The sequence below is a fragment of the Accipiter gentilis genome, chromosome Z (genome assembly GCF_929443795.1).
Source record: "Accipiter gentilis chromosome Z, bAccGen1.1, whole genome shotgun sequence".
Classification (NCBI taxonomy): Eukaryota; Metazoa; Chordata; class Aves; order Accipitriformes; family Accipitridae; genus Astur; species Astur gentilis.
The window spans coordinates 75,449,687-75,465,185 of NC_064919.1; the positions used below are offsets into that span (position 1 = coordinate 75,449,687).

At 53.9% G+C, this 15,499-nt stretch overlaps 3 protein-coding genes across 6 annotated transcripts in view; 2 read left to right on the top strand and 1 right to left on the bottom strand.

The window, feature by feature from the left end:
* The window catches only part of NADK2 (NAD kinase 2, mitochondrial), a 367,514-nt gene that overhangs the window by 86,685 nt on the left and 265,330 nt on the right, over positions 1–15,499 (top strand). The gene's annotated exons all lie outside the window — the stretch shown is intronic.
* Positions 4,409–15,499, top strand: part of LOC126036567 (arginine-glutamic acid dipeptide repeats protein-like) — a 178,969-nt gene continuing 167,878 nt past the window's right edge. For 2 of the 3 annotated variants that reach the window (XR_007505183.1, XR_007505184.1), the window contains exon 1: positions 4,409–7,687. Coding sequence is in view for 1 of the 3 variants with exons in the window: in XM_049796507.1 (XP_049652464.1) it covers positions 5,480–6,664 (1,185 nt within the window). In the remaining 2 variants the exon portion in view is untranslated. Of the gene's footprint in view, positions 7,882–15,499 lie in introns of those variants that run through there. The other variant, XM_049796507.1, reaches the window with a different exon arrangement.
* Positions 9,359–10,090, bottom strand: LOC126036251 (avidin-like). The gene is made up of 3 exons (XM_049795781.1): positions 9,922–10,090; positions 9,462–9,582; positions 9,359–9,392 (listed from the first exon to the last, which is right to left on the bottom strand). The coding sequence occupies exons 1-3, from the start codon at positions 10,088–10,090 to the stop codon at positions 9,359–9,361; spliced, it is 324 nt and encodes a 107-aa protein (XP_049651738.1).

Sequence of the window (15,499 nt, forward strand, 5' to 3'; positions counted from 1 at the left end):
TTTCCAAGAGTCGATACGTGTGCCCAGCGTCTAGTGTCTTTATCTCCACCGAGCACAGTGACCCCCATCCTGTCCTCCGTATAGCCTGCGGCTGCCTCCTTCCAGAGCTCGCCTGCCACCCGTGGGCTAAAGGATGGTACCTGCTGGAGTTCACTTTGGCCGCCAGCCGTCTGTGCGGACCAGGTCATGAGCTGATAGGATTGTCCTTGTTGTGAATAAGACCATTCGTTTGGGTCTGTCTAGTCTTTGGTCTCTTACAACTGGAAATATTTGAGAACTGTATTTGTTTGCAGCATTTGCGTTAAACTTGCACACGTGCTTAATTTATGTAGCGGGGACAAATGCTGTGGTTGCATAGCCTTGCTTTGTAAAACACCAGGATACAAAGTACAGTGTCTAAAGCAGGGGGTGCTTACGTTTCTCTGCATACTTCAGTTGGCCATCCGCCTCCTGTGGAATTCCTGTCTAAACGTTTTTACCTATTTTGTAAAGCTTTCTAGTCAGATTTCACACGGCAACAAGTTTAATGTGGAAACGTAAGCCTGTGTTCCTGTTCTCCCCTACGTGTAGGTTCCTGTTGCTGAGAGGTCCCTGTACTTCCTCTCATACGGTGGCTATTGAAAAGCAATGTCTCCCACAGCTCACCTGTAACCCTGCTTTTCTGTCTTCGTTTAAGCCTCTCTTGAGGAAACGTTTCTTGCTGTTAAGTGTAATCGGGTTGTCCTCAGTGTGCAGCTAAAGCCAAGAAAAACAAACTGGCGTGTTTGGTCACCTTTCCCTAACTGCTTGTGTGCAGGCAGGACTGGGACAGCGAATCGGTTAGTGACCAGTGGTGTTAGTGTTGCACATCCCTAAAGGCGCTCTCAACTGAATGCGGCGATAGCTGCAGTTTTTTCTCTGACAAGAAGGCGTGGTTTGCAAGATGGGTCGCCTGTATCAATCTCAAGAAGCATTTTTAAAAAAATTAACTGTGAGGGCACAGTGTCTGGTTGTGGTAGTTGCAGAAACACCTTAGACTTTGTCCTTTTGGAGAAGCTCCAAGGTGTAAGATAATTCTCTATATTTGGGAGAATTCTAAAATTTTTGTTCTATGACTGGTGCTTTTTTCAATCTTATCTTTCCCCGGAAAATACCTCCATGTGAGGAATTGCAGCAGTAAAACTCATAGTGCTGCCAGGCAGACAAAGCCTAACTTGCCTATGTGTGTAGCAATATTAGGCTAGGCTCTTGCCGCATGGGTGGGAATGCAAAGATTTGTGCAAGAACACACTGAAAAGCTCTTCCAGAATTATATTTTTGAAATAAGAGAATGAAGGAATTCTCCTTACTGCCTGCCTGGTTTTCACATTTTTTAGGTGACGTGTAAAGATTTCTGTATTTACCTTCTGTTGTGACTCTGGTCTCTGATTTCGCGCCCCCTCCCCCCCAACCTTTCTGAGCTAATAGCAGTCTCAGTAAATAATATGTTAGGTGAAGGTTCAGGAGACCCTTGCCCCTTCTGTTGCGGACAGGGATTACTTCTTAGCAAAGCGATGGCTTCAAAGTTTCCTTCCCCCTTTGTGCTGCGTCCTTTGAGGGCAGCTTGGGGACATGATGGATTTTGCTTCCTGAGGTTAGCGGCACTCTGTGCTCCCTGTGTCTTTGCTTCTCCTGCCTGGGGAGATGTCAGAAGCTGGTGCCAAGGCACTGCCCTTGGACGTGCATTGGGTCCCTACTGCAGCTACCCAGGGTGATGCTCAGTTTATCCTGAAGGTTGTGAATTGAAGCGGCCACGAATCTGGCATGGGAGCTCAGTCACACCGAACGGTCACACAGAGGGCAGGGTGTGAGTCGAGGCTCACGTGAAAGCCTGCTCTTGGCAGAGCGGTGAAGAATAAAAGCAAAAGGTTTGGCTCACCTGATGCTGAAAGCTGTCGGCTAACCCAGGCGGGTGGTGGTGGTGGGGACTGTGTTACGTTGCAGGGACTGAAGCTCGGGTGAGCCTAGAGCTGGCTTGTGGTGTGGCAGCGTTGTTGCGGCATGAGGGAGCCCCTACCAGTGGAGGAGCACGGTGCTGTTATCTGTCACGGACCTTCACAGAGCCAGAGGCTGGCTGTCTGAAATAGAGAAACTGAATTTCAAGGCAATGTTGGAGGCCTAGATTTGAGAAGCCCTACCTGGGCTTGTTTGCCTGCCAGTTGTGGGCAGAGGAGATTGCTTGCAAGCTCCTGGAAGATAACTGATGTCTCTACTTGGAAGCTTCAGATTTTAGTGTAGCACAAATAATGATCATTGTGGGCTTAAGCAGTTATGCCTGATTACCAGGGAGTTGTGCCTGAGGCAGGAGAGCAGACCTGAACTTAGCTGTTACAATCAGTGTGTTTATGTATTAAGACGGAAAATGCTGTTAAGTCAGTTAATGCAGAGGTGACACTGCATGTGTGCCTTTGGGTGCATGTCCTAATTAGCTGGGATGTGGTCCGTGTTTAGGGAGACTGAAGATAAATTGTTGGCATACACCAATAGATATTAAAATGTGATCCAGATTGTAGCGTGATCATATATATGATACACTGTATGAATCACAGTGTACTCCAAGAAGCAGAATATCTCAGTATTGAAGCTGGCTGGCTGACACCTGTGATAGGCAACAGAGGCCCTGAGCAGCAGTGGCCTAAATACTTCTGTGGCCTTTCTTTTGGACACACTAAGTGAGTTGTACTATACAAACGCTATTAAATGTCGTAAAGTGAAAGATGCGAGGTCACGATTCCCGAATTCTTTCTGTGTGCAAACAGACAGGAGAGGTAAAGAAGCAGTCTAGACAGAAGAGTAGAACAGATGGGGGAGAGGTGGAGAGCAAGGGCAAACACTTGAAAGAGTGTTTAGTAGATCTGTGGAAGATTAAATCTTGCGTTGCACCGCTACATACATCATATGCATATTTGCTCCAGGTGGTTGTTTTTACAGATATTGTGGCAGAGCTCTTAGACACTTACAAATAAGTCTTTTAAATCTGTTTATAACTGTACCTAAACACATCTGACTATCATAATTAGTATTGTAATTGTATTGTATTGTAATTGTAACACCGAGATGTTCAGTATTGAGACATTTGTAAACAGTCAATAGGAACAGTCCCTGCAGAAGTAGTCGCATAGGACAGTCTTCTGCATGTGGTTAAGACCTGTAAGTGCTGGAGGACCCCTGCAATGGAGACTCCTTCTTCTTTCTGACAGTGACTGAGGGATTTGATCCCCTACATCAGCATTACCCCATGCCAAGATCCCAATAACCTAGTTTGTTTGGGTTTTTTTAACCGATACACTATGTGTGAGCACCTGTGCAAGACCGACACGGCAGCAGCCATACACTGCCTGTGTGTGATCGCAAGTGCGTCCTGCCTCCTCCAGCTCCCCGTGCCCCTGGAGGCATTGATGGTGTATGAATGACCATGACCAAGGCTTGCCATGCATCAGCAAGGGCTGGCTTTCCTCCCAGAGGGAGGTCTGCAGTGGGGCTGAAGGGGACACCACTGCTCACCTGTGCCTTGCTGATGAGCCCGAGCTGGAAGGAGGCAAGCAATGCCAGGTTTGTGGCTCGGAGAGGCAGAGCAGACACAAGCAGTGTGCAAAGCACTGCGAGCAGGTCTTGCAGCTGGGTAAAACCCAGTGCTGATGAATGCCCAATGCCCACAGGGAACCATCCTCAGTCACAGCCCCTCCCCAGACGCCTGCAGGCACCCTTGGCACACCATGTCCTCTCACCTGCCACCTCAAAACCAAGGTGCTCGATGCGTCACAGCCTTGCTGGGGTTCTGGCCTTGCAAACAGCTTTGCCAGCCCATGCCTGCTGCATTTCTCACCAGCACTGTGGCTGCCTGCAGAGGTTTTCTGACTGCTCAAAGTGTGGTCATCACCGCTGCCTTGCTGGAGCACCCTAGGACTGCTGCACAGCCTCTGGGGAGCCCTGCCCTGGAGAAATGTTGGCATGAAGGCAATAATAAAGTCAGGAGGCTGCATGCAGTAAAGCTGCAGGCTTAGCGGGACGCCCTGTCACTGACCTGGCTGTGCTTTGGGGTGGGAGCAGTGTCCTGTGGTCCTTCTGCCACCCTCTTTCCGATTTCCCAGGTTCCTCTAAAGCAGGTAAAAGGCTGCACAGACCAAAGGACACCACAGCAGAGGGCTGGCATAAAGGCATTCTGCTTAGGAAGGCTGTAAGGGAACTGAAAAAGCTGGAAAAATTCCAGGGAGGCACGGAGAAAGAAACAGCAGCATCGATCCAGAAGCGGAAGGTGGACCCAAGGGAGAAAAACGTGAAAAGCAAATCACAGGCAAGTCTGCAATGAGGCGGGCTAAAACACAGAGCAGGTGGAGAAGTTGCTAAAGCCAGGGATGCTGTTAGCAAATCTCTCCCACGGCGTTCATCGCAGGAAAACCAGGGGAGCAGCAGGAGGTGGCAGCCCCACCAGCCCACTCCTTTCTTTAGGATGCTCAGACCCCAGGCAGGCTGCCAGCACAGGGCATGCAGCACCATCTGGGGTCAATTTGCGACTGGACGGCTTGAGGACCAAGCTTCAGATTCAGTCGTGGAGCTGAGTTTCTTGGAAATCATTCATTTTGGCTGGGCGGGGTGACTCAGGCAGCACTGGCACTGCCCATTACAGTAAGTCACAAAATCCAGTAGGCTGGTGTTTGGGGCTGGATTTGCTGGGTCACTGCTTTCCAGTAAATGCCGCACTCTTCTCTAGGGAGCGTTTTGGGGCTGGATGTGCTGCAGCTACCAGCGCTGTGCTGCCGGTATGGAGCAGCCCTCACCACTCACCAGGATTGTGGACACAGCTGAGATGCCACTCCTGACTGCCCAAGGGCTGCCTCCGAGTTGGGGGGACTCCCAGCCAGCTTTTTTGGGTGCAGAATGGCCCCCCAGCTTACCATCCCATCATGCTCACCCAGCATTAAGGAGGGAAAAGCCAACGCTGGCCCGTGTTTTATGCCAAAGGGTCACTTTGGGGATGCACCATCCCATTTGGGCTGGAAAAGGGGATTTCTCAGAGCCAGTCTCTTCCTGGAATAACCAGATGAGAGCTTCACCCTGCACCCACGCAGCTTCCCCAGGACATAGCCACAGACTGCACAAGGTTGGGTTTAAAAGAAAAAAAATTTATTTGGTTTCTGGGGACATGTTCCCCCAGAGCTGATAACAGCCCTGGTGCTTGTACACACCGATGCTGCTAAGGGGCTTCCCGGTCTCCCAAGCCCAGCTGAGGTGAGAGGGTTCTTCCTCCTCCTTTCAGCCCATTGGAGTGAAGTTGTTGTGGCCAGTCCTGGGGGGAAGGAGAAGCCTATCGGTGCCTGGCCGGCAAAGGGGCAGGACCTCCTCCCCAGTGCCCCCAGCAAAGCACTGGCTCACGAAGACAGCTGTGGAGTCTGGGTGAGCAGTGGCTGTTAGCATCCCAGGAGGACCCCAGCTGCTTTTGGGGCTTCATGAGCACCAGCTCATGGAGCCCGGGTGGGTCCCGATGTTTGCAGGGAAATGCTCTGCGGCAGAGGTGCTGCCAAAGCAACTCTTGATGCTGCCTAGCCCAAACAGTGTTTCGGGAGGCATCCTGCTGCCTGCAGGCACTTGTCCAGAGTGGGAAGAGATCGGGGAAGGACAGACTGGGGACAGGAGAGGGGGCAGAGGGATTGGGGTGGGTGCTGGGACCTGCCTGAGCTCCCCTCCCCGTCCAACTATCCCATCCAGGCACAGCTGCCGCTGCAGCTACCAACCAGAAAACTTCTTCCAGTTGATGGTGAAGCCAAAGGAGCACTGCCCATCCTCGTCCAAGTGCTGGGAGCTGACAAGGTGGGATGGCTCGATGGGTTTCTGGGCGCTCGACACGGCGGCGTGGTACTCACCAGAGAAGTTGCCCTGGCTGTCAGCCTCGGACGCGTGTATCCTGGAGCCCAGCTCGTTCTCCCACCAACCAGTCACGTCGTACTGCGGGGGGAAAAGCAGATGCGTCCTTGGGGGCTGCCTGCACACAGACCCTACCCCTGCCCCCCAGGCTGAGCCCCCTACCCGCACCCCCCCCAGTGCCCATGGGGTGCCCACTCCAGCCCTGCCAGGGGAGCTGTGTGACCCCAGGACACATCTGCCCGTGCCTGTGGCGACGTGTGCTGCCTCGGCACCAGTGCACGGCACCAGTGCACGGCACCAGTGGGGAGCCCACTGGGATGGGCAGAGCCCTCGGGTTCATGGTGGGCTCCTGCACAGCCAAGGAAGTGGCACAGCCAGAGCCCTGCAGCAGCCCACCTGCAAGGCTCCAGCTCCGAGCACTGCCTGTCCTCTCCCACACTGCACCTCCCCGGGCAGGGACAAGCCACCGCCCTGGGGCAGGGTCCCCAGGTTACCCCTGCCCCAATTCCGCTGCATGTCCCTGGGAGTTGGGATCCCCACATGCATGCCCCCTTCACCAGGGAAGGCATGCCCATGCACATCTCTCCCGGCAACGTGGACAACCCCAGGTCATCCCCCACCCTCAGAGCAACCTGCTTGGCAGGAGCTCCCATCAGCATCCCACCTGGAGCTGGGGGTCCTCCTGCTGCTGAGGATTCCCTCCACGGATGGGTCTTCCATGAGTGTCCCTCCCCAGACCCTGGGACCGCCACGGATGCTCCCGTGCAGCCTCCCCCAGGGCTGAGCTTCCCACGCTGGGGATGGGGCCTGGAACAAGGATGGGGATGGGGTTGGGGATGGGGATTGGGATGGGGATGGGCAGGAACAAGGACAGCGATGGGAATGTAGGAATTGTTCCCTAGGGCTGCCCACTGACATGGCCCAGCCTGGGGGTCCCTGGCTGAGGGCTGTGCCTGGGGTTGACCCCTGTCCTGCAGGAGCCCCTGCACCCCAAACTGCCCCCTGGTCACTGCAGGGGATGGACAGAAGGACAGGGAGTCGCAAGGGCAGGGCAAGGGTCTGGGTGTGGGGATGGCTGGTGATCTGCAGTGGCTCCAGGGATTTAGCAGAGGAAGGAAGTGAACCTGCCCCAACAGCAGTAGAAAAACCTCAGGGCACTGCGGGCTGGAGGTGGGCAGCCCTGGTCATATGTACCAGGCAAGATCAAAAGGCATGCAGATGTTGGGGCAGGATCAGGCCAGCAACAGCCCATGTTGCTGCAGGCGAGCAGGATGGCTGCTGAAGCATCAAGGACAGGGCCATATGGGAAGCGGGGCCGGGGTGGTTGGGACAGCTGAGATGCGGGGTGGGGCGGTGGCAGTGACACTGTCAGTGATGGCTTCCTATGGTTTTGCTTTCTGTTTCTGTTCCCCTGTCTAGCAAGCAGGCTGCTTACACCACCTCCTATGTCGTGGGCTGCCTTCTTGGGACGCAGCAAGAGCCGGGGAACTTGCAGCTGTGGGGATGATGGAGGGACAGAAGCGAAGTCTTACTGCCCGGTCCCACATGGCTCTTGGTGACCCTGCGTCGCCCTGTGGGGTCCCCCCACCAGGGCTCTCAACCTCATCCTCCCACCCCCACTGGGGTCCCGAGGCTTTAACCTCACAGTTTGGAGAAGCATTTGGGGACCTGCTCGCGGTGCTGGTGACAGCCACAGCGGGTGTTTGGGGAGGGTGGGTGCAAGAACGAGCCCAGCGTGGTCAGGGCAGTGCCAAGGATGCCAGTGCGCAATGTGGCTGGACTGAGGACCTGCGTGTGGAAGGCGGAGGTGAGGATGAGGGTGCAGGGGTGAGGATGAGGATGCAGTGGTGAGGGTGAGGGTGCGGGCATAAAGACGAGTATGCAGGGGTGAGGATGAGGATGTGGGGGTGAGGATCAGCATGCAGGTGTAAGGGTGAGGATGCAGGGGTGGCTTTTGATCAAAAGCTGGACCCCCAGGCACGTCAGCCAGTTGGGCTTGGTCAGTATGGGCATACCCTGGACAGGCTCTGGTCCGTGCACTCGCCAGGAGCTGGGGGTGCTGAGAGCAGTCCCAGAGCCCAGCAGGGAAGGAGGGAGAGGAGCAGAGGCTGAGGAAGGCTGGCGGAAGGCGGGCACACTGTGAGAGGAAGAGGATGGTGGACAGGCCCTGACACTTTCCCAGGGCACTGTGTGCTTGCTGCCCCAAAGTCCCTGCCCCATCTGACAGTCTCTTCCCCCAGCACCTGTGCAGCCCCCAGGCAGCACGGTCCTTCCAGCCCTTCATGCCTCTCCCTGCCCACACAGCTTCTCCCCAGGGTGCTCAGGCGCACCTCAGTTAGGAGCTGCATGTTATGGATTAGGGAACTTGAGTTCCATTCACTCAGAAACTTTATGAGCTGCTGAAGTGATGAATTAGTGAGTTCATGTGTTAGATGGGTCTGTGCAAAGGGCATTGGGTCCTTGTTTGACATGTTTGCTTGCTTGCTTTCCTAATGAGCTGACAAAATAAAGTTAACATGCAGGTGATGTCGTCCTGTGAATCTGAGCACCCGAAAGGGGTGTTTTTCTGTTCTACCTTCCGGCTGATCAGGTGGGAAATACAGGCATATGTACATAGATACAGCAGGGATCCCTCCCGTATCTGGCCTTAGCCACGCAGTCTGCCCAGTAGCTGCCCCTGGAGTCCCAGGTCCTTCCTCTGGTCCCTCCAGTATCCAGCCTGGACTTTGGACCACCCCAACACCGCAGGCTCCCAGCTTGTGACCATGCTCCCCTCTGTGGGGGCTGGCACCCAGCCCTGCCCCATATGTACTCCCAGGACCGAGCCCCCCCACCCAGAGCAGTAGCTTGAAATGGAGTTTAATGGGAACACAGGGCAGACTGGAGTGCAGAGATGCAGGAGCAGGCCAGGTGAGCTTGCTGACTTGCCTGCATGCAGCCTTCACTGGCCCCTGGCCGTGGGGCATCCTTCTGCTCCGCACCAGGGATGCTGCCTGGGGCCACCCACCGCAGGGCCCCTGCAGATACCCCAAGGGGGTGCACAGGCAAGAAGGCATCTGCTGAGGCCCGAAGCTATGGCCAGGAAGTGGGATTACCCAGCTGCTGTCCTCCCCTTGTCCCCCAGCCCCATCCCTCCCAGCGCCCCAAACCACTGCCCTGCCCTCCCCCAGCCACCACCTCCCTCCGCCCATGGCCACAGAGTGGCTTCTTGCACCCCAGGGACACATGGGGCACTGCTCTCTGCCAGGCAGAGAAAGGTTTATTCGGCACCATGTGTGGGGGCAGCAAGCTTTGAGAAGGAGAGGCCCCACCGGCAGGCTCCTGGGAGGCACTGGGAGGCAGCAGGGCAAGGTGAGGGTGTGTTTCCTGGCCAGAATGCTGGGAGCAGGCGGGATGCCAGCCAGGTACCGGGGCAGCAGACAGCCCCAGGGATGCAGGTGAGACAGCAGGGTGCAGGCAGCTGGGGTCCCCATCCCTATCACTTGATGCGGGTGAAGATGGAGGTGCCGACTCTGCAGGGAAACCGTGTCAGCAGGAGGGGAAGGAGGGATGCGGGGTAGGAGGGCAGGAGCAGGGCTTACCTGGTGGCTTTCCAGGTGTCCCTGCGGGACGGGACCTCTTCCCACAAAAGCCATGTGGTTTCCAGTGTCTCCTTCCCACGGCGGTCCACAAAGCACTGGCCCACAAAGGTGGTGGTGGAGTCTGGCGGGGTTCAAGTGGGGCAGAGGGGGCTCAGAGCCTATGCCTCCAGACAGGGGAACCTGGGCTACCTGATCCTGGCAGACAGACAGACAGGCAGACACCCCCCACCACATGCCCTGGACAGACAGATGGACCTCCCTGCCACCCGTCCCAGACAGACAGCCCTCCCCGACCACGTCCCATGGCAGGACCAAGTGCATGTGGCCAGCCTGTGGCCACAGCCAGTGTTTCCCTGGGTGCCCCAGAGGGTGTGGGGGACCAGCTGAGGTGGCACCCCGCTTCCAGCACGGGCAGGGGATCGCTGGCTGCCCTGGGATGCCGTGCCGGGTACCGCTGTACCTGCGAACTGCCACTGCACGGTGAAGCCGAAGGTGGGCTGCCCCTTGGCACTGGGGTGCTGCTGGGCCCCTTGCAGGGGTGACACCAGGATCTGCTTGTTGGTGGCCGCCACAGCGGTGTGGTAGGAGCCCGAGAAGGTCCCGGCTGCGTCCAGAGCTGAGAGGGTCATGTTGGAGCCTAGCTCGTTCCTCCACAGGCCCTGCAGGTTGCACTGGGGACCGGGGGTGTGGAATGATTGCTGGAGGTGACTTATCGATACGGCCACCTCTTAAGAGAAGGTAAACCTCCAGTGCAGAATATGGTGGACGTGCAATGAATCGGTTCCATAATAATTCCCTGAGCAATATAACCTGCAACCTTAGATGGTAGCAATGCCAGGGGAGCTTGGTGTGCTGACTCTGAGAGAAAGAACATGGAGGGTGGAGTGGCATGGAAGCACCGCAGCCAGACTCTACGACCTCACCGCAGGGATGGGAACTGGATGGTACTATGGAACTGATAAACCACATAGTTGTTAACTCTGAGCCAGCCCTGGACCTGCAGTTAATCATTTTCTGTCAAAATCATGTCCTCTGGGTGAACTCTGCTCATTATAAGCTTATTATAATACCAAAACACACCTCCATCCCAAAGGCTACCCGCCTCTGAGGTGTGACCACTCCTCACTGAGCGTGCGCTCTGAATTTTATCTAGCATGTACCTTTAAAAGTAAAGCGAGGAGATTGTATACCAATCATGGTAAAGGTATGTATGAATAGAGTCACTCAAGCTCCACCTGAAAGTCGGAAAATAGTATAAAAGACCTTAATAAAGGGGGGCTGTTAGGAAAGATATTATCATGGACAAATTGGAAGGACACCGATGACTTCTGGGATCCCTCGATGGTCTGAGCCTCTCTTCCCCTCCATAGGGACACCTATTGGGTGAGATTCAAACACTGGACTATACCGAGTGCTTTCCCGGGAAACTTAGAAACCTTTACAACTCTTTTCTTCCATCATTTAGTGTGCTTGTGGTTGACTGTATCATTATTTGCATGTGCTTTGCAGACTGTGTATTTATCACCAGCAATCCAAAAAAAGCTGTACTCCCATCACTTTAATAAACGGTACTATTCATTAAAATCTAGCTGTGACAGTTCATTGAATGCAACTAAAGTCTGGCCATTCTAGTTTGTTGAACGTGACTAAGTAGAAAGTACAGTGTGCTAATAGTGCATCCCTAATCATTATAGTTCGATATATATGGAACTTGACTGGACTTCGAGCATTGAATTGGGCATCACTCAGAATCTAAGCCTCGTTGTCCCCAGCCCCTCTGATACCTGAGCATAAGCTGGAACACAAGGGGGTTTATCTTCTGCCAAATGTCATCACCCTTTAATGCAACAGGGGCTCATGTGGGTGCCCTGGGCAGCACCGAGCCACAGCCCCCCCTCCAGCTTGCCTGGGCAGTGGCACGGCTCCTCTCCACAGTAGCTGGGACCGGTGGCATGGGCACTGTCTGGGCCAGGACCTCTCCCTCCCGTGGCAGGGCAGGGCAGTGCAGAACTGGGGGTGCTGGACACCCCCCCTACCCCCCCGTTCGAGGGGTAGGTGACCAACACTGCCCAGAGACAGCACAGCCAGAGCTGGCAGCCCCCTCTGTCACGCACGTTGCACCCTGGGATGGCACGGCATGGCACAGCACAGCACAGCACGGCACAGCAGGGCACAGCAGGGCAGGAGCGTGCAGCCCCCCAACACAAACACCGTGTGCTGGGATGGCACAGCACGGCATGGCACAGTGAAAGCATGCAACCCCCTCGGCCGTGCACACTGTGCCCCAGGATTGGCACGGCATGGCACAGCAGGGCACGGCGCAGCAGGGCACAGCAGAGCGTGGCACAACGCACTGTGGCAAAGCACAGTGCGGCACAGCACGGCATGGCACGGCACAGCATGGCACCAGACAGCACAGCAGGCCACAGCAAGAGCAGGCAGCCCCTTGACCTTTCACGCTGCACCCCAGGGTTGGCATGGCACAGCACGGCACAGCCAGGACATGCAGCCCCTTCTCCAGCCACCCTGCACCCTGGGGACCACACGGCACGGCACGGCATGGCACGGCAGCAGCGGGCAGCCCCCAGCCGGGCACTGGCCCCCGGGTTGCCCTTGCCTTCCTGTTGCGGAGGATCCACAGGGGAAATCACGCACAGACCAATGTGATCAAGTGAAGCCCATTTACTACAACTTTTAGCACAGTTCTATACCTTATGTGCTTGTGCACGCGCCTTGTACAATACTCTAATTGGTCCAATGCCCCGGTTCACGCGACACTACCTTATCCTCCATTGGCTGTGCAAGCTTCTTCACGAGGTGTCCAGCAGTTACTTGTCTCATTCTTCGGCATCCAGGAGGTGCTTGTCAGGCTCTTCTTATCTTCCTTTTTCCCAGCGTACAAGGGCACAGCGTCCTTGTCTGCTCCTGCACTTTGTCAACGTATGCTTTGTTCCCACCTAACGGCTGGATTGCTCACATGCCCTCGCCCAGCCAAGAAATCCTCAACAGTTCCCCCTTTTTGTTTTTGAGCAATCTAGGCTTGCGTAATAACTTGGGATGCCATTTTTTCTTAACAAGCTGAACAAGGTAAAATTATTACAATAGCTATAATCACAATAACTACAACAATGCCCATAATTCTTTGAGCCAACCCGTTACCCCTAATGACCCAGACCATGAGGACTATGAGGAAGATGAACCATCCGTACATTCTTGTGCCATCTTGCTCCACGAACTCAGCCCAGCAATCGGTAGGTGCCAGCTTTCCGTGGGCGTCCCCACAGGGGCAACGATGGCCTCACCGTACACCAGCCCGATGCTCTTCGGAAAATCCCGGTATTTATACATTTGTAGAGGAACGGGTTTTAGCACACGTGGCCAGCGGGTGCCAAAAGTCCGCCTCGGTTGCAATCTATGACGCATGTGCTCGCTGGCCAGGCGCGCTGCACGAGTCATAGCCATCTTGTCTATTGGTTCGTGGGCTTTACGATACAGTTGCGATGCACAGAGCATCTTGACCTGTTATGTTAGCCAAGGTGACCGATACATTAGTTTTTGGCTGAGGTAGTATTCATATTGCCGCATCATCTATGATGCTCCAGATGATGATGGTCGTGCAAATCGAACAGGAGTCCGTCGTGGGCCTGTAGCTGTGGAAACACAATCAACCTCGTTCCCAGGTTATTAATGGAAATAGACCTTACCCCTGATTTTGGCTTTAACTAACTTTTACATTTACCCCACACTGTCTTCCCGTAATCACACTATGTTTAATCAAATTATGCTTAACATACTTTTTACCTGAAGCAAGTTCTATATACAATAAGGCACACTGTTCTAAGTCCTCTACAAGTGATACTCTATTAATAGTCGGAATCTGGCGGATCACCCGCCGGTGCCATGCCACTTGCCATTGGGACAATTCCGGGTCCAGCATCAGTGCGAAGCCATGGCTTGACCCACTTAGCCGGGATCTCCCAGTAAGTTTTACTTCTGTTGATCCGCACCATTTCCCGGATTCTGGGTCCTTATACATTACCATGATTGCCGTACTTTGTTGCGTCCTTTCTGCCTGTAAAAGAACATGATGCACTACCATTGGTGGGTCTTTGTGATCACCTGTCAATCTAAGATAATTTAGCACAAATAAGGCTTTGGCCAATCGTTCCTCTGGGAGTAAGCCCTGAGTTCCCCCCTTTTGTTTTTGCAGCATGTTCTTTAGGGTCTGGTTGGCCCATTCGACAATAGCCTGTCCTGTGGGAAGATGTGGAATACCGGTACCATGGTGAATTCCCCACAAGTTACAAAATCGAGCAAATCGTGTAGAACCATAGGCTGGGCCGTTGTCCGTCTTAATTTCTTTAGGCACCCCCAGCACTGCAAAAGAAGCGTGAAGATGTCATTCAATATGTAAGGCCTTTTCTCCAGTTCGTGCCGTGGCCCACACGGCAGCAGGATAGGTATCAATACACACATGCACAGAACGCTTTGCACCAAACCACGTGACATGGGTGACATCCATTTGCCACAACTGCAATGGCAAAAGACCTCGTGGGTTAACCCCACAGCCCAAGCCCAGCCCTTCCTTTTGACGATCGGGGCATGCTTTAACGATACCTTGGGCATCAGTAAGTGGTAAGTCAAATTGCTTTGCTAACATCCTAGCGGGTTGGTGCAAGAACGCATGTGATTGAGATCTATAATTAACAAATCCCATTCTTCTGGAGGCGTAACTGGAGACGGCAAACCTGGCTGCAGGGCTCCCATACTATGCATCACCGCATTCCTAGCTCTGAGATCATGTAACAGTCTCCATGTCCCACTTTTCTTGGGAATGGTAAATATTGATGTATTCCATGGACTAGTAGAAGGAACAACATGTCCCGCTCTCAACTGGTCCTCAACTAACTCTTGTATTTTTAGCAGCCTTTCAGAATTTAGCAGCTACTGATCAATCCAAACAGGCTCATCTGTTTTCCAGCTAATTTTCAGGATTGGCTGCCCCTCAGTGACGGCTCCTAAAAGGATGGGTCACTAACATTGCCTTCATTTGGCTCAATAAATCACGGCCTATGAGGCCAAACAATTCAGTTGGGGTAGTCATGATATACGGACGCATCGTAACGTGTTCACCATCGGGGAACACAAATGGGTAATCGGTAGCTGACTTACTAAGGTGGCTTGTGTGCCCCCATCCCTGCAATACCAAAATTTGGATTGATCAATGGCCATGATGGAGGCCAAATGCATCGTGAAATAATCGTAACATCAGCTCCTGTATTGATTTTCATCGGTTTCTTGACGATAACTCCATCAGGCCCTTCCAATTGCACTACTGTCGTGGTTTCAGCCCAGCCGGTAACAAAGGACCACGCAGCCGCTCGCTCACTCCTCCGCCCCCCTCCGGTGGGATGGGGAGGAGACGGAGGAGAGAAAAGAAAAAGAAAACTGGAACCTCGGGGGTTGAGATAAAGGCAGGTTACTGGGACAAACACAAAGAAAAATTACAACAACAACAACGGTACTAATGAAAAAGTATACAAAAAGAGTGATGCACAGTGCAACTGCTCACCACCCCGGACCCGACGCTCCGCCACTTCCCCCACCAAAAACCGAGACCACCCCCCGGCCCGCTCCCCATTTATATACTGAGCATGATGTCACATGCTATGGAATAGCTCCTTGGCTAGTTCAGGTCAGCTGCCCCGGCTGTGCCCCCACCTCCCAGGTTCCTGTAAAACTTAACTCTATCCCAGCTGAACCCAGGACATTATCCACCCCTTATTCTATACCATCTACATCATGCCCAGATCTTAACATTTTTCTAATCGACCACTACTACTTTCCTTGTCTTATATAGAAGTATATGGACTCCCCCCCGCCCCGACCTCGCACACACACACACATGGTGTTCCTTTAGCCTATGGGCTATCCCTCTAATGTGTCCATCGATTTGGGGGCTCTATCTGTTGTAACAGTTCTTCAGGATAAGAGAGAGATGGTGTGAGATGTTGGGTTGTTGTATGCTGCCTCTGGAA